Here is a 19,128-nt window from a genome sequence, read left to right on the forward strand (position 1 = left end):
GTGAATGAAGTTACATATTCTAATATATTATTTGCTCCCAATATGGTCATCTTATTGAGGTAATTTGGGAGCTGCACTCCTGAGAATATCTGCTTGGAAATTAAATCCCTTGTTGTATTATGTCTAAGAAAGGTTTGCATGTGTTATAACTAAGAAGTAGTAATACAAATTCTGATGTGAATTTCTCAAAGACTGGAAAGGGGAGAGAGAAAAGTTTTGTAAAGAATTCTGATTTCAAAATTTACTTATGTATCATATGTTTGGTTTTAAAGCTCAAGTGCTTGGGCTTTGGAAGAATGGCAAAGCTTCATTTTAGAATTGATAATTTGATTTTCTTCTTGTCAGTAGATATGCCAAAGAAATGCTTCCTATGTAGGCATGCCATTGTTGGGATGTCCTTTAACTTTTTGTTTCTTCTAATTCAAAGTGTTCAGCCTTGTGTGGAGCCATTTCAGAAAGACTCATGTTGTAGATTTGTGCTGTTCGTATTTCTTGTCTCAATATTTTACTTCTTTCTCTAGGAATTCTTGTTGCAAGGTATTTCTAACTAAAAACATCTGCACCTTTTCTCCTAAGGTTTATTGGCATCCAAAGCTGTTGTTGCAGATGGTGCTGAAAAAAAGGAAGGCAACAAAGAAACAGCTCCAGTCCTGGAGCAGGTATGAAATGGTAGAGTTTGATTCTTTTGCAAAGTTCCCACTGGAGTGTGCCATGGAGATGTAGTACCTACAACATAAAAATTTTCCCCTTCAGATATAACAGGGAACTGAAAATTTATCTTATGTTTACATTTCTGGCAGAGCCAGAAGTATGGAATTTAATTGTCTCTAACCACAGTGTTAACTTGAATTTCAATAATGAGCTTTTGTGTTAGAAAACTAACAGAAAACAAAATAAAGTCTCCGTGCAACAAATATGAGGAGACCAGTGTCCCAAGGTCCAGTTTTATAGCTGGAATGATGACTGGCTTAGAAACAGGCCCTTACACAAATTTGATTTGTGTTTGAAACAGGGTTTTTGACATCACTTAGAACTTCTTTTAAAAGAAGTTTCTTTTATATTGTAAGAGTTTGGTGTTGTAGGCTTGTATGTGTTTTATGAACTGCTCAAAGAGCCATACATTTTGCAAGAGTGTGTATTTTAATAAATACAAAAAAGAAACTTTTAAATAATGTTAAGGGTCTGATTTTTAAACCTGCTTATTGGCAGGATCTGGAGGCTGCCATTTTGTCTTTGGCTTATTGCACTGTGTTCAGGCATTGCTTGACTCCGAGTTGTGCATTATCTTGCATTTTAAAAGGGCTGAATGCCTGAGCATGGTAAAGCAAGCTAAGGATGAACAGTAGTCTTGATTCAGGACATCTTTGTTTTCCAATTATTTAAATCAGAGCCTTAATGTATCTTTAATACAGCTTTTTTGTATGCATTTTCATTCTTTAACAGCAGCATTTGAACAAAGTAGCCTTGCTGCCTGCAATTCTTTAGCGAGCACCTCTGTTCTTTAGCCTCGGCACACTCTATGAACAGTCCCTACCCCAAACCTGATTTGATATTTTGGTTGTACTGGTTCTTTAGAGCTGATATATTAATTGCATTGCTCTGGTTTTTCCATTGATGCTGCATTGGATGAGAGTCAATGGAACCTGATTTTCTGTTTTTGATGCTGTCACTGTCAGGGCTGGTGGAGCCGCTGCGGTGCTGATGCATTGACCGATATTTTGCATAAAGGTTTACAGTGTACTGACATGACATTCCATTTCTCAAATTTTTGCATATTAAAGATGCTATGATTTTCTTGCTACTGTGTGTGATATTTTCAATGTGCAAAAAACTGTGAAATGGCTTACAGCATGTTGTTTTTGGGAGAATCATTACAATGTAAATCTTGCCATGCAGAATCCCATTGCGGTGAATGGGGCTTTGTGGTTTACATAGACTGTGTATGCAACAGTATAAACTGCAGTGCATATTTACTATAACCTTTTTGTTATTTCTCAGACTTAGTAACTCGGCTGTTCCTGTTTTATTGATCAGATATAAAAAACAAGATGTCTCTGTCGTTGTTTACATGCTAATGGTCTCAAAAACCTCATTTTTTGGAAATAATAGTTAAGCTCTTTTAAAGAGGCATCTGAAATCCCAAATTGTCCTATTCTTTTGTGTATAACTAAAACCAGAAACCTCACAAACATGTAGACGATTGACTGTGGGGAGGAAATTTTTTGAGCTTAAAGCTTTTTTCCCTGAGTTCCTGTGCAAAGTGAAATTAAAATGGCCGAGTTATAACCTTCCCCAAAAGGTTTTCTGATAGTGAAGCTGACATTCCTTAGAGGCTTTGTCTGCTACTGCTATAAAATTGAATGGATAAAATATCTTGTAGGCTTTTTTAATAATGTAATGCAGAATATGGTAGAAATATTCAGGCCAATAGCTGAAAACTGACTCTGTTGATGCAAGTTTTTGTTTATATTTATACATTTTTAGTTTACGGTTGTCTTAAACCCAAAACCTCAGACGATTAGTTGCAGATACAGTAGTTTATTTAATTGTATTAGGGTATGTCATGTTATATTTCCTTTTGACCAAGACCTGAGTAGATGGATAACATTAATTCATTAAGGTTTTTAATGTTAATTTGTCCTGTTAAGAGGTTAAGCACCTTATCAAAATCTTAATTTAATTTTTTTAATCTTGTTTAAATAACTTTGTAATTTGAAAGTAATGGATGCTGTAGTATGTCTTTCACATCTGTGAAGATGAACAATAAAATTGTTTCTTTACAAGTTACGACTCTAATTAATTTCTGGTAATACCTCTCATAACCAGCATAGGTATACTCTACAGTTCATGCAATATTTTATTTAAATGAATAAACTGCACTTAGTATGTGTGTAATGGAGTTATGCAAGGTAGAACTGATGTCTGCTGAATGGGATGTTTTGCACTGCATCTTTACAGGATACTCCCAGCGAGCCATTCATGTAGCATTCAGGGGCACCCTTTTACAGAAATAGAATGTGCACTTGTGGGGTTTTGGTTTGCTTTTTTTTTTTGGTTTTCCTCCATTGGAACATGGAAAGTTCTGGTGGAAAATAAAACTGCAATTTATAACAAAACTCAATAATACCCTCAAATCACCATGTTTCTAGTCTGGGTAAAGTAGTACTTCTACACGTTCTAGAAGTACCTCTCTGCTTTGTTAGTTATGGTTTTATTAGATGGTACTATGCTGTATGATGTAACTGAGATGAGAAGGGAGACAGGCCTAAGAAATTATATTCAGATATTGCCTTATTAGGCAAGTTGTAACACATGCACAGTTTTGGTAATGTAGGAAGAACTTCGAGTGAAAAATTTAAAGTGCTAATGTCTGTCAATGCATGCTAATGGTCTAAAAATAGTACCGTTTGTGTTAAGAAGGATGAAAATTGAGGAATTTGGAAAGATGTGTTATATGTTGACTTATTTTCCTTCAAAAACTGTTTTAACTCTTCATCTGCTAGTTTTCCCCTGACAGTTAGCAATCTGTCTAACCCTGTGGTGCTAGAAGCTGTGATTTCTTCATGTTTGCACAAACATAGAATGTGGTGAAATCCAGACTCCCAGCACTGAAAGGGGTCGTGCGAGAGTGTGCTCAGTATTGGAAATTTCTCATTGTTTCAGACATTCCTTAAAGGAGCATTATCAACTTTTTCAGTTTCTCAAAAATACAAATTCCTTGTTAAATATAATTTTTCCTGAGGAACTGTGTGGTTTTTTGGGGGTTTTTTTTGCCTCTGGATGGGAAAATGATTGTGTAGGGAAAATCTTGGCAACTTTGTTTAGAGCTGCAATCCTCCTTAGGGAGGATTGTTTGCTCATAGCAGTGCCACAGTTCAAGGAGTGTCTGGACAACACTCCCAGTCATGATTCAGCAGCAGACAGCCCTGTGAGGAGCAGGGAGGAGGACTTGAGGATCCTTCTGGGTCCCTTCCAGCATGAGATGCTCTGTGATGGTGCATCAGTGTGTGTTCTGGCTGGGAACAGATGCTCTCCAGGTTCTGCTTGGAGGCTGCACTGACAGGGAAGGTGAAAGAGAAAACTAAAAATACTTTATTGCATTTTTAAATTGGGAATAGAGGGAAAAATGCTTTGTTTTCAGTTTTTTTGCAGGTATTTCAAATAGTAAGAATTGAGTATTCTGAATACTGAAAACAATTGGTAGTGCTCCTTTAAAAAAAGCACAATTTAATGTGATGCATTTTAAATAGTTTTCATTTGTACTTAAAATAATGTTGCTTTATTATGTGTTTGAGTACTAAAATTGTTTTTAAAAAGATCAAAATAGAATACAAGAACTACAACGAAGAAACTGAAATAAAAGTATCAATTTTTTATTATTTATTCAGGAGATTTCACCTAAACCACAAAGTCAGAAAAAAAATGAAGCTGATATTAGCAGTTCTGCCAACATTCAGAAACCTGCACTGTTATCCTCAACTTTGTCTTCAGGAAAGGCTCGCAGCAAGAAATGCAAACAAGAATCTGGAGATTCTTCCGGGTGTATAAAGCCCCCTAAATCACCACTTTCCCCAGAATTAATACAAGTCGAGGATTTGACGCTGGTCTCTCAGCTTCCTTCTGCTGTGATAAATAAAACTAGTGAGCACAGACATTTTAAAAAAAATTCCGTAACTACTTCTAAGAGATATACAGAAATTTTCTTTGGTTGTAAATGGCTATTGCTTTAAAAATGAATCTGCTTTAAATAAAATGTCCAAGTGGGAGAATTAGGGGTAGCTCACTATTTTAAAAGTCAAGTCACTTAATAAGGCTTTTGAAATACTCTTATCAGAAATAATACATTTAAATAATATATTGATATTTATAAAGTCATGGTTTTTAAGGGATGGCTTTCCCTCTAGCTTAAATCTCCACACTAGCATTAACAGTGATACAGGAAAAATCAAACCTCCCTTCTGAAAAGGGCCTGATTCATTAAAAAGAAAAGACGTACACTTTGGTGTGGACCTTTCCTTCTCTGAGAAACTTCACCTTCAGCAGGCTGATGTTCTGTACCTGTTGGCTGTGGCATTCGTCACCTTATGTGATATTTCCTGCAAACACGATGTGAAAGAGAAGATGGGTTCAAGATCTGTGGTGGAGAAATGTTAAAAATTGTGTTTCCTTGTCCCAGAAAAAATCCATGGGTGTTCAGCTTCTTAACATGTGTAACTGATTTGCCAAGCACGAAAATACTGTTTATCAGAAGAATAGGGAAAGCTTTGTGCTGCATGCTTGAATATGCTATTTTTTGTGAATATTAAGGTATTTCTATGATTTTTTTTGAGATTACATTAGGTTTTTAGTGTTGCTTAGTGCCAGATTCTTTGCCTAAAGAATATTACATGCTGAGGCCAAAGGTTAACATAAATGCAGATTTCAATAAGTCAAAAGCAACATATTTTTTTTCACTTTTAGTATAGAGATTGAGGATGGAAAACTCAACCTGCATCATGTGTCCCCCTCAACCTTGATTTTGTATTTTCACTTATGAGATAAGTTTCTTTTTAATCTTTGCTCATAGATAACTTTAAATGAGTGGCAGAGGGAGGAGTGCAAATTCAGCCTTCTTTATTCAGGACACATTGGTAAAAATTGTATTTTGTCCCCACAAAATGTTAGCAGTCATCCATATTGTAATACGCCTTCCATCCCCACCCCTAGAGCAATGGTAAGTAGCTTTCCTGAAGCATGCTTTTATTTTGGATTAAGTTGGACTTCTCTGTAGCAGTATTTTTTAAAAACAGCTAATTTAAAACTTGGTCACTTAGTAGCTTAGATCTTGTTAGTGTTGCCTTTAATCTTTGGCTTGCAACTTTTTTCTACCTCTAGTGGAAAGTTAGTTTTGCTGCGTCTTAATTTTAAAATCTGTATATCTGAATCTAAAAACTGCTTGAAGGCAAAATTTAGTGGAACTGGGTAATATTGAAGAGAGGTAGGGGAATGTGGGTTTTTTGTTTTTAATGAATCAGGCCTATATTAACCTATATCAGTCCTCCTCCCCCATTTTTTGGGTTTTTTTAAGTATTAAGTTCTGGAGCCTTCTTACTGTGCCATGCATGTGTGTTGGAATTTCAGTTGGGGTATTGATATCAGGTTATCAGAAGGCAGGAGGTGGAATATAAAATTAAACACTGTTTTCAATTATTTTTTTAAGTTGTATGTTAACATTATCCACGACTTTTTAGATCTTTAATTGTGATCATTTGTTCTGTTTGTTGTTAAATCCTATTACCCCCTTCCACTGTAAGTAACCTGCTGCCTGGATTTTATGGGGAGGGTTGCTTACTGTAAATACACAAAACAACAACCTTTACCAGTGGGGAAGTAGGTGCCTTAGTAATTTATAATAAGCAAAACCCAGAATCATGTCTTGAGCATAAATCTTAATTTGCTCCTAGTAGTCACAGTTCTGTAATTACTTTTACCAGTTTGGCTGTGATTACCAACTTTGCAAATAAGAGCTATTAAAAGCACTCCCCATCTTTAGCTCTCAAATGCTGCGGTAAGATGATGGTGTATCTCTCTGCTTCATGAACATTGAAAGATCTCTTTTTAGGTCCATCACAGCCAGTGAATTCCCCTAGATCCTACAAACATAGCCAACGGAGAAGAAGATCACAGCGTTTAGCCACTTGCTCCTTGCCTGATGATTCTGTAGAAAAAGTTTCTTCTCCCTCTTCAGTTACTGATGGAAAAGTGTTCTCCATCAGTGGTCAAAACCAACAGTCATCAAAATTGGAGGGTAATGTATCTTAATCTAATAAAGAACTGCCCAAGAGAAATTGAAACGTAAAAGTTAGACCTTTCATGGTTTTCAGCTAATGGGGTATTTTGAACTGCTGTAGCTAAAGCTGTTTGCTTTTCCTATGTTATGTAACGCTGCAATCCAGACTGTTGATTGTTGGACCCATGTGTCTTTTTTAATATGACATTTTTTCTTTTATGTAGTACCTGATGTTGCTCATGTGTCACTTGAGAAGCGTGGACCATGTCTCCCTCTTGATTTAAGCCGTAGTTCGGAAGTTACAGCACCATTATCCGCAGAATCCACTTTCCGTAATGAATATTCCAGTAAAGACAAGGAAGATATTCAGATGATTGCATATCTTCCTTCCAAAGCAATAACTGATGGAAGAGTAGCTACAACAGCGTCAGGTAAAGAGATTCAGTATACAACCAGAGAGATTTATATCTGTAGGGTTCAAATGTGTGTGTATTCAATCCCACAGAAAGAGGGGAGGCTTTTTATTTTCTTTTCTGTGCACTCAAAAACCTGCCTCTCTTCTGGACTCCACTCATCTGCATATTCTTTGTCTTCCCTGGCTTAGAGCTGCTTTGGCATTTCTAACATGATTTAAGGAGAATGTGAGACTGTGGAATGTAGTGAGCAGTACCTCAGAAATATTTTTGCTATTGCTAAAAGTTGTAAAAATAATTAATGAAGTGAAGTCTTTACTAACATACTAATTTGTGGCTTCGGCTTTAAAACAGCGGTGTTCTCAAAAACAGTCAGCATTCCTCTGCTTTGCGTCTCTTTGCTGTGGAAATTCTGTCCTTTGCTTGCTACAAAATGTTAGTTAAAAATACTGAAAAATCCTCAATAACTTTTATATAGACTTGGTCACCCTCAGCACAGAGCCCAGTGCTGCAGCTCTGGGCTGCCTCTCCCTTATTAAGAGTTTGCTGACTACTGTGCTTTACATGAAGCACTTGGATAGAGGTAACCGAGAGATTGGGGGAAGGATTTACACAGTGCTTTGCAGACCCTAAGAGTGGGAGGTTTTCATCCAGTGGGTGCTAGGTGTTCATATAATTTTTATAAGACTCATATGTGGGTATCATACTATTTTTTAACTGGCTTCTAAGAAAGAATTCATTTAAAGTCTTTCTTTGTTTTGTTTTATTTCATGAGAAAGTTTTCAGAAAAGTGAAGAGGGGAAAAAATCAAATTATTATATTATGCTCAGAAAGTTTTTGATAAATGTGATTGATAGTAAGGGAGAACAGCCTGACCTTAAAAGACAGAGTTATGACAGTTAAACTGTATCTTGGTCTGTTAATCTATGAATCTCTTAAACTAATTTGTCAAAATAAGGGTCATGGGTATCTCTAGTGAGCCACCACTTAAGCTTTTAAAAATATTAAAATACTACTTAATTACTTGAGTGAAACCATGTGACAGTCTTCATTTGCCCTTGATACATGGTATAGCAGCAGAATTACAGATTCCTGGGAAAATTACTTCTATAGAAGTCTTTTTTATGTCATGTCTTTTGCCACTAAGACAAGTGCTTTTGGGAGTTTTGTATTTGCTCACTCATTGAACAGGATCATAAAAGAAATCAACAGCTTCCATCAGCCATCTGTTTCCTGTTTGGCAAAACTCATTTCAGTTACTAGAAATTTAACTTCTGGCTTTTCTGATATATTTTCTAGCTCATTTTATGTATAGTTGGTCATGCTGGAAGTTGCCTGCTCCTGTCAAGGGCTTGGCTCGGGGCAGAGTGATCTGGTTTTAAACCCAGCACTCAGGGGTGCACTTAGGACATGTTTGTTGAGCTGGGTCTTGGTCTTGGCCACAAGTGAAGCAATAAAAGAAAGAATAAATTTCATTTAGAGATACTTTTATTTAATTACCAGAATTATGTGACATGTCCACACGATTTGTGTCAGGGAAAATTTCCATTATAAAATTGTCTGTTGTTACTACTTGAGGCCATAGTGGGAAGCTGGAAGTGCTTGCAGCCTCCAGAGGATAGAGTTTATACTGTATATAAAGCTTAGTGAGCCTTTTTTAATATCTATATGATTTAATATCTATATGATCTAAAGGAACTGATTTGCCAGCTACATTTCTTGTCTTATGAGTTTTGCCTTCCAGGCTCATGTGTTTTGTTCTTAATTTTCATGTATTACAGTTTTCCATCATGCAATAAATGGAACTGTGTCTTGAGCTTTCATGCTGACTTTTTGTCCAAATGCTAGAAGTTTTCAGTAGGTTGCAGCATGTAGCCCAACAGCTTCTTGAATATCAGCTTTGTGGCCTGAAAGACTAAACTAAGCAGTTTGATATCTTTAATTCACAGATTTCATCACAGGTTTTGGACCTGTCTGCCTCTGTCAGCGGTATCACTAGGACTCTATAAGTAAAATTCATGTGTTTGGGGTTCATCCCAGTCTTCTAACTCTGGTGTTTATCCTCATAATCTTAGAAGAAAAAGAAAAACGTGAATTTAAAGTTCAGGTTTGAAACCTCTGGAATTAGTCTATAATGGAATAAATTTGTTGTGTTCTCTGCTTTAGAAGGCATTGTTTTGCCTTTGAAACAGCACAGATTCTCAAGTCATGTTCCTGAAGCACACATAATTACACCAAATTCTTGCATGCTTCAGGAAAATAAATAGGATTCACCCTATATTTATCAGTGCTTTTTTCATTATCTGTTTAAACAATAGCAAGCAAATAGATACAGGAGAGGTGCCCAAAGCTTTCCTTTCTCATTCCTGCCAATTCTTCAGATAATTGAGAAAAGTTAATTTGCCTTATGCAGAAACATCTACCTAAGTGCATTGTTTAAATGTATGCATTGTGACCCTATCCATTACAAATTGAGAACTCTGGTGTAAAATCCAAATAATTCTGTAACTGTGTTTTCTTGGTCTGAAAGAACTATTAGAAATCTGCATCTGTTTATGGTATTTCTGCTGCTAAGATTTTATTAACACAGTCTGGACATATTTGGAGTTCTAGATTTTGACATCACTACAGATTCTGTTAAGTGCACTTAAGTTAGACCTGCTGTCTTTGTAGTCATTGAAGTAGATAACTGTGAATAATTTCAGAGATACCTCACGATGGTATTTAGCCTGGAACAGCCTGGTCTGATCCCTGACCCTTCTGTAACAGAGCTGAGCTGGTTTAAACCCAGAGATTTGTGATGTTGCACACTGTGATTTCTGAGGGAGGCTATCAGTTGAGTCAATTGAAAAAATGATTTGGTGTTGTTAAAAATGATGCATTTTAGTGACTTTATTCAGAAGGTACTGACATGGTGTTTTCAGAGGAGAGGACTAGGTGCACTGAAGTGCAGAGGCATAAATGGCAGCTCACAGTATTAGCACATAGATTTTAAAATCATTGCTCAAAATTAACACCTTAACATTTTGTAGAGGGAAAACAAAAGCTCTGTGTTAATTCCTTCAATCCAAATGCTCCGTGGAAGTACTTTGCACTTTGGTAGAGACCTGTACACTACCCATTAGTTATTGCACAGAGGTACTGCTTTACTAAACTATTGTGAGTTCCTACTTGTGGTCACCTGATACTGCGCACACATCTAAGAATCTTTACTTTCATTTGCAAATTACTTAAAATGCAGATAACTGGTGTTTGGTCACTTTAGCATTTCAAAGATTTTAAATCCACAGTCAATCAGAATACTTGCAAAGCACAGTAGTTTTGTCATTCTGAATATATGAGGTTCAGGTCTTTCTGTAGTTGTGCTTCTCTTTAAATTTGTGATCTTTTCTCTTGGCTTCTGTAACCCTGCACCATTTATGTTACTTGAACTGTTAAATATTGAGCAAACATAATTTCAGCAAGCAATTTGGGTTTTGAAGTTTAAGTAAAAGGAAAATATTGTTACACTTCCTAATCTAACAATATAATATTTGTAATGCTGATATAACAATATTATCGCTAGCTGTTATTTTCTATTCTAACACCAACAGATGATTTTGGGGGTAGGGTAACATTAGGTTAACTATATGGAAGAAATTTGAATTTAAGACTAAAAGAAAAAAGATATTGCATACTTTTATATAATTTCCTTGGTAACAGTTTACTGCAGCAGGAACAAGAAACAGCTGACGTACAAAATTTTCAGAAAATGAGATTGCTTGCTTTTTAAAAACTCTTGCCAGTGTTTCTCGTTTACCTTGCTCTTAAGAGGGATTAACTGTTCATCTTGTTACTTTCTCATGTTACTTTGTGGCTGTTTGTTTTACTTCAGCCATCTATTAACAGTACAATTTACTCCCTAATTTGAATGCCTGCCATTCTAATGTCTGCCCTGAAGTTCCCAGTTTGGGCTGGTCATGAGGCAAGCAAGAACTGTTTTATCAGCTTGTTCTTCCTAAAGACATCATTTTGGGCAGGCTCCAGTGTTAATCTGTGATATGCAATTAAAAGTCTGTTTAACTATAAAATTAATCTATGCACTGGAAATTCAAAGCACTAAATTAAACATGACCAGCATGATTGATATTTCTATTGCAATATGATTTAAGTTGTTTATTAATGCAGATAGTGATATTTATGATATTATTTTATGGAAAGCCATGAAATAGAATACCAGTCAACAAAATAAATTGCTTCAGATTGCTACAATTCATTTGAGCTTGATGAATTGCAATAAGCAGTACCACTGCAAGCCCAGCTGTGCTGTTGTACTTGTGGCACAACATCCTGTCCTTGCATGAGGGGGCTTGTGTCACTTCTCTGTTCTGTAACAGGAGAAGTAGAACTGGAAGCATGTTATAAACTGGACTGGGAATGCTGTGGTTTGCATTTCTTTTTAATCTGAAATTAGTCTTCTAGTGATAAAATTGATTCTGGAATGGTGACAAAATCACTAGTTTACCAAGTCTAATCTCTGGTCGTCTTTCTCTCTGCCGAGTGTTAACTGCAGACCTCCCACTCTCACTGTGTGGGAGGTGACTGGCTAGACTCCTTCACAGGAATAAATTGCAATTAAAAGTAGCAGTTCAAAAAAAAAAGGTAGGAACTTATATTTCCTGGTTGTATTTGTTACTTGCCCTTCTGACTGACCACCTTGTCCAATTTTGTGGTTATGTGTAAGGCATAGTGATTGCACAGCTGAAAAGCAGACTTTGCAAGCTTTGACACTTTATGTAGGATTTGAGAATTTAAGATTCTTTATCTAAAATGATTTTCAATGAAGAAAAGTAAAATCCAAGAATAACATTGCGATGTATACAGGCATAATAGCAGTTTCTGTTTTCAAGTTAATATAGAAGGGCAGTTTGGGGAGTTCTGACAGCAAGATGGGTATTTGCTTGACTGGAGAGATTTCTGCCCAATGTAAGTGTTCCCTCAAGCAGTTACTAATCACTTTGTCAGATGTGCTTGCGTTGAAAATTATTGAGATACTGAAATTTGTTGTGTTGTGACTGTTGGTTTTAAATTATATTTGGATGTCAGGTCAGGATTTCTTCTCAATAATGAAGTTTAAATACTAATTCATCTAACATTGAGACTTAATTTCTCTTGAGATTGTTTGGATGGAGTGTTCTTGCATCTTTTCATCAAAATGGCAGTGACCTAAATGAATTACGTGCATTTGGGTGATCCTTTTGAGCTCTTTTTAGAAATGAGACAAGACGTTGATAGCATGATGATGTGGGAAAGTGTCACTTTTTTCTTTTACTAATGTGCTAAAATATACTTATTGCTCTACAGATGGCAGAGCAGTTCAGTCCTGTAACAGAGACAAGTGGTAATTAGGAAACCTAAGAAAGGAATAATTTGGATAGTGTTCTGTGTCAATGATAAGTATTCCAGTAAGCCAAAGGCACTTGAAATACAGACATAAGCAAGAGCCTGAATCACTCTTAGAAGGATGGTAGCTCCAGGTGTGGCTGTGCAGCTCATGCTGTGTGGCAGGAGCCAGAACACAGAGCTGAGCAGCTGCTGCTGTCTGGGTTACACAGCCCAGAGCAGTCCTGCAGCTGGGGACACCTGGCATTGAAAAGTGCTGTGTGCTGTAGGAGGTGATGCACCAATTTCTGTTGTTCTTGCTGGCCCTTCAGCTTTCCAACTAGTGGTATTGTGGTGGTGTTCCCAGGAAGGTTCAGCAGTGGGAGCAGTTCTTATGTGAGCTGTGTTCTGTCCCAGTAGAATTGGGTTGGTCTGTCCCTGTTGGGAAGACTTGATATGTTCTTGCCTTTTCTCCAGAATCTTTTTATGACTGATGAATTTACTAAATTACCTTAATGCTGCTTATTTAATGCATTCCAGATCCGCTCCATACTTTGTCTTGTTGAATATCTTGGCCAATAGCTGGTATTTTTCAGGACTTTTTTTTTTACATGCTTATGCTTTTGTTGGGGTCTTCTCTTGAGAGACACCCAAAGGTAACTGGTGCCTCCAGGATTTTACATCTGGCTTGAAAAAACCTGAGCCCTTTGTGACTTCACAGAGCTGCAGTTTTGTACAATATGTCCTTGGCATGGTCCTAAAATGGGCCGAGGGTCTGATGAAAATTAGGCTTTCCTAATTACATTTTGATGACTCTTGAAGCTCTAACAATATTGATGGACACAGTAATAGAGAGTTATGAATTACTTCAATAATGTTCTTTATAAATAACTTTTATTCTAGTTTGATTATTTAAAAATTATTATAAATATTAGCAGTGAAAATTGCAATTTCAGTTTTGTTTTGTTCACAGTTTATTACTTCCTAACTTGCATCAGATAAAGAGCTAAAATAACAACTAAATATTTCACTGAATAAACTTTTCTAAATAGTACAAGATAAGAATTATCAGTATATGATGCCAAATTCTGACAAGTCATGGTACTTTTACATGTTATTTAAATGTGGATTAATGAAAGAAAGTGAATTATTTAAATATTATTAAAATCAATGAAAAATTCAATGAGCAGAAATGTTTTACACACAAAATCACAAATATTGTACCAGAGCTTAATTTCTCTGTTAGCATAATGGAGCATTAACTTAAATGATACTGACAGTGTCAGCACCTTTAACTGTTACTCTTGTGATGGGTTCCTATTACAGTGAAAAAAAAAAGGAAACAAAAAGTCTTAAAAGTGTCAGCAAAAGTACATTTTAACCAGTACAGATAGTTTAAAAGTGAATGCAAATTCCAAAATATAGGAAGAAACCTGTGGCATGTATTGTCTTGTATGTAAGACTAAGATCTAGGCATTCATGTGCAGTAATGACCTGTTAAATGTGATGATGGTATGAGCAATATTGACATTTCAGTGATCTGACCCAGCCCTGGCTGGCTGCAATCCTTCTGGAATGCCAAGTAAATCCATCTTCTTGTTTTCAGCACCCTCGTCCCATGTACATGCCTTGCATCTGGAAATGCCTTTAACCAATAGTCTCAAGTTACCCAAAGGGAATAGTAAAAAAAAGAGGTCTTCCACATCAGTGATCTCTGAAGGGACAGAGATACAGTGCTCTGTGCCTATAAAGGAGAAATGTTTTCAGAGTCTGAAGGAGAAAATATTAAAGAACGTGATTGAGAAGGACAAGCATTCAGAAGTTGGTAAACTACAATACTTATTGTTTCCAGTGCTTTAGACAATAAAAATAATTGTAAAATGACATTAAAAATAATTATTTGTTTATATGTTTCTTAATATTGTGTGCTGTTAGGATTTTTTACAGTCTAATGACTTTTACAAGAAATTATGTCATCAGCCAGACATTGGCCTTATGTGTTACATTCTTCAATTTGCAGGTGCAGCTAGAATGGAAAGAAAAGGAAAACTGGAAGAGAAAACTTCTTCAGCATATGGTATGTAGAGAGCAATATTATTTTTATGAAAAAAAGAAAAATTCTCCAACGCTTCCTGTCTCTGAAGAGGAAATGTAAAAGCATAAAATATTTCCTGGGCCCAACTGCAGTTTTTGTTTGTTAAAAGAGTTTTTATGCATATGACAGGTTTGTAACAGAAGAATAATTTATAAGATAAAATGAAAGTGCCCATAGCAAGAAGTTTGAAGGATCCTAAAGTATCTTATGAAAGGCCTACTGCCTCTGGTTTTTCATTTGATTGGGGTTTTTCTTAGTGGAATGAGTAATACTGGCTACTCCATTGTACTGTCAGATCTGAGATGAGAACAGGAAACAAGGGTTACTAGCAAAACATTTGGCAATTCATCAAATAAAATACAGATTAAGAGGACTCTGTTTTTATCCTCTGTTCAAAATAAAATAAGTTATTAGGGACTGGCAAGAATTGCTGAGTGATTCTACTTTGTTTTTCCAGGAGGTAAAAGCTTTGTCTCTGTGTTCCCCAAGAAGATAAGACTGCTCCAGTTTGTGTGCAGGAAACAATCCTGGCTTTCAGGCTTATTTTTTGTAACAAGTTAATTTCCTTGTTATTTTTCTCGCTGCTGATAATTTAAGAAGTTATTGTGGAGTGAAAATGTGGGATTATTTTGTCTAGGGAGAACTAACAGGATAAAAAAAATCTTTCAAAGTCAAAGTGCTTGTCCTTGTATATACCAACAGTGGTTAAAAGTGAGCTGCAGCATAAAAAATGTGTCAAATTCGAGTCAGAATGAGTTTTCTGTGAGGATGCCAGTGTATAGTGCAGAGTGCTGACAGCAGCACTCTGATACTGAAATTTCCTTCAAGTGTCTTTCTGTAGGCCTAAAATGTGTTTCTGGGACAATGTAACCTTTGTAATTGGGAATTTTGCGCTTGTGAAAGCTTTTTCTCTTGCCCAAATGTTTTTTTTATAAACTGTAAGTAAAATAGAAGTTATAAGCTCTTTATGTGATGTTACGTATTTTGTGTACTTTGCTGTATTTTTTCTGCCTCGATATCTTACTTGGAAATACTTAAATGATAAAATATTATTTGTCAAATGAGATTTCTTTGAACTATTATACCAGCAATTAATAAGAGGCGTGTCCAAGATATCAAGTAAATTTACTGAATCATTTTGATCTGACTAGACAACTAGAGCACTTGATTTTGAATGCCTTGTTTAGGCTAAGCTGCTTTAAATTGTTTAATTTTTATTTCAGGTAAAAAGAAAGAAAAAGAAAAGGAGAAAAAGGAAAAGAAGGAAAAAGATCATAAACCAAAACAGAAAAAGAAGAAGAAAAAAAAGAAGAAATCAAAGCAGCATGGTAAGTTCAATTTATATGTTTTTAATGTAAGTAAAACCACCCAGTGTATTTCTATCATTAGATAGCAAAACTTGTTTTAAACAATATGAATGTAAAATTTTAGAAATGTCCAAGCATAATTTTTAGCCTTAAATATGAAAAGGACGCTTGGGACTTCTTTTTTTCCTTGCATTTATAGCCTGTCTCTCTATGTGATAGACACACATATTTCACAGGGTTTTTTTCCCTCTTCAAAAAGATATGCTTGTTGTTTTCATCTCTTTAAATTCTTCATTTAAAGCTCTATAGACATGTCATACCTACTTTGCTTGGACAGTAAAATCATTCTAGTGTCTACATTTCAGTGGTTTGCTGTATGCAGTGCACTCTCTCTTTAACAGTTAACCCTTCACAGCTGAGGTTGGTGTGTCTGTTATAACAGCCTTGTCTCTTGCCTTGACAAATGGGGATTATATTTTGTGGATTATGTGCTTCCCTGTCCAAAATTTGTGCTATACCATGAAAATGCTTCCAGATCATGCAGTGCTTTAGTGTGAATTGCAGTATTGTAGGTTTTGTGTACTTCATCATCCTTATACTGGAGTAATATAATATTTTAAGCTATAAACTTCAATTGCTTGTTCTACTTAAAAATCATTGGGAGCTTCTTACTTGCGCTGAGAAGGCATCTAAGTATCTGCAAGAAGATACTGATAAATGCTAGGTATGTGTCCCGTATTGTTCTTTGATTTTATCTCCTTGTGGTCATAAGGTGGTCTTTTGTGGGCTGGGGTGTTCTCTTTCTTTTTTTTAATCTTTTTATTCCTTTAATCTTTTTGCCAGCTTGTCTTGAAATGTAGAAGTTTGGCAGAGGTACCATGATTAGCTTCCAGCTCTAGGAGCCTTATCCAGTGTTTGTAAATATGAGAATATGCCCAATGTCTCAACAAATAGAAGTCTTAAATCCAGATGCAAAAAGCAATTTGGGTAAAACTTGAATGTTTTATTCTTTAAAAATTCATCTTGTGAAAATCTGGATTTAACAATCCAAATGTATTCCGTTTGGACTTTTTTTAACTGGGGAAAAAATTGTAAATACTACAGTAGATTCTGACTCCAGTATCTGACCCTGAAAAAGCCCATCTGTCAAAAGAAACAGGACTCTCTCCAGGATTAGGTCACTTTACTCCAGATGTGGACAAAAGTGTAAAGGTGTGAGGCATTCTCCTTTTGTTTCAAGTTAAGAAGAGGGAATGGGTACATTGTGTGCCCCAGGTAAGTTTTGAACAAGCCTTTAAGAGAAAACTGGTTTTGTGCTCCAGGTGTGTGCATGACTTGTGATTGCGTAAAGCCCATGTGTAGCAGAAAGTAGCAGTGCCTGTTACTCCTGCTGCTCTTTTGCAGTGAGGTTGAAAGCCATGCAGCGTGAAGTAATCAACTCTGCTGCTCCTTGACTTGACTACAGTGAATACACTTGGGAAATGCTGGAGATGCTGTGCTTTGGACAGAGACAGTAAAGAGGAAGGTGGCTTCATGGAGGGTGATCTAGGAGAGAAGGATATTACGGAACCCATAGCAGGAAAACTGTAGTGATAGGTGGGAGCAGAAATGCTTCCTACAGAAGGATGGAAGTGCAGTAGTCTGATCACTTGCTTATATTTGAAATACTAATTTTTCAGAGTAGTAAATGGGTAGCTACTCCTAATTACTGATTGAAGCCATGGGCATGCTTGGATGGGTCCAGAGGAAGGCACAATGATGATCAGAGGGGTGGAAAACTTCCCCTGTGAGAAGAGGCTGAGAGCCTGTTTAGGCTTTCTTATACAAAAGAGAATGCTGGGGAAAGACCTTATAGCAGACTTCTAGTATTTACAGGAGACCTACAGAAAGGATTGGGAGGGACTCCTGAACAGGGAGTGTGGTGGTAGGGCAAGGAGTAGCAGTTTTAAGCTGAAAGAAGGTAGATCTAGGTTAGTTTAGATTAGATATTCAGAAGAAGTTCTTTTCTGTGGGGGTGGTGAGCCACTGGAATGGGTTGCCCAGAGAAGTTGTGGATGTCCTATCCTGGCAAGTGTTGAAGGCCAGTGTGGATGGACCTCTGAAATTGTGGATGAAAAACCTGGTCTACTAGAAGGTGGGGAGGAGCAGGATGATCTTTAAGGTCCCTTCCAACCCTAACTGTTTAATGATTTGCAATTACATGACTTTCCTAGGACAGGCTCTCCAGTCATTATGATTAGGGACAGCCAAATGTGTTTGTAATGTGTTTCTTGAGAGCATTGCAAATAGTTTGTTAGAGGAAAAGATACTACACTTTTGTCACTTAAACTGACAGGATCATCTGTGGTTGCTTCAAAGTAGCAATGCTGGTAGTGCTGCAAGCAGACTTAAGGCAAAAGGAGAGAGTCACCAGCAGCATCTCTAAGGGTAGCAGATAGTGCAGGATGAATTGTGGAAAAAAGAAGACTGCATAATAGTCTAAGAAAAATTGCCTCTCTCTACATTCAGAGGTGGTGGAGTTACAAATGGTGATGCTTATCTATCAAACTTGATTATGGTTCTTACTGGAAATTTTCTAATAAAATGTTACAAAGAGCTTCCGCCATTTCTGACTTAGTTTCATCATCCTGATATCTCAGCATTGATAGCCTTTGTTTGTCAACATAATGCTGCTGCAGTAAAATCTATACACATTTTTTTTTACATTTGTTATAAATTTTACTTTTGTAAGAGTGAATTCTTTTCTTTCAACGTTTCAGATTACTCAGATTATGAAGACAGCTCTGTGGAGTTCCTGGACAGGTGCTCCTCTCCCTTGACGCGCTCCTCGGGCAGCTCTCTGACTCTGCGCAGTATGTTCTCAGAGAAGAACACCTCGTACCAGTATCCAAGAGCCATCCTGTCTGTTGACCTTAGTGGAGAAAGTAGGTTCAATGAACAGCAGATTTCAGTTTGTAGGTTTAATTTGTTAAGAAAGGGAATTTTAAAGGAAATAATTTGGTTTATGTTTGGGATTGTAGCTGTAAACATGGTGACTGATTTATCCTTCATCTATTTAAATCAAAATGCTTGCACTCCTCAAGCTGTTCTACATTGTACTTGCTTTGATTAAGTGTTGCTACTCTGCATCTGAGGAGAGCATGTTAAAGGCGCTTTGCAGAATTCATCTTGAAATCTCATATA

General features: G+C 36.5%; 1 protein-coding gene across 3 annotated transcripts in view; it reads left to right on the plus strand.

Annotated features, from left to right (window-relative positions):
- The window catches only part of PHF20L1 (PHD finger protein 20 like 1), a 55,451-nt gene that overhangs the window by 20,652 nt on the left and 15,671 nt on the right, over nt 1–19,128 (plus strand). For 2 of the 3 annotated variants that reach the window (XM_030966245.1, XM_030966254.1), the window contains 7 exons: nt 577–659; nt 4,389–4,641; nt 6,602–6,787; nt 6,994–7,200; nt 14,564–14,620; nt 15,862–15,966; nt 18,705–18,869. In XM_030966245.1, coding sequence (XP_030822105.1) covers nt 577–659; nt 4,389–4,641; nt 6,602–6,787; nt 6,994–7,200; nt 14,564–14,620; nt 15,862–15,966; nt 18,705–18,869 — 1,056 coding nt within the window. Of the gene's footprint in view, nt 1–576; nt 2,784–4,388; nt 4,642–6,601; nt 6,788–6,993; nt 7,201–14,563; nt 14,621–15,861; nt 15,967–18,704; nt 18,870–19,128 lie in introns of those variants that run through there. The other variant, XM_030966264.1, reaches the window with a different exon arrangement.

The sequence above is a fragment of the Camarhynchus parvulus genome, chromosome 2, assembly GCF_901933205.1.
Source record: "Camarhynchus parvulus chromosome 2, STF_HiC, whole genome shotgun sequence".
In the NCBI taxonomy this organism is placed as follows: Eukaryota; Metazoa; Chordata; class Aves; order Passeriformes; family Thraupidae; genus Camarhynchus; species Camarhynchus parvulus.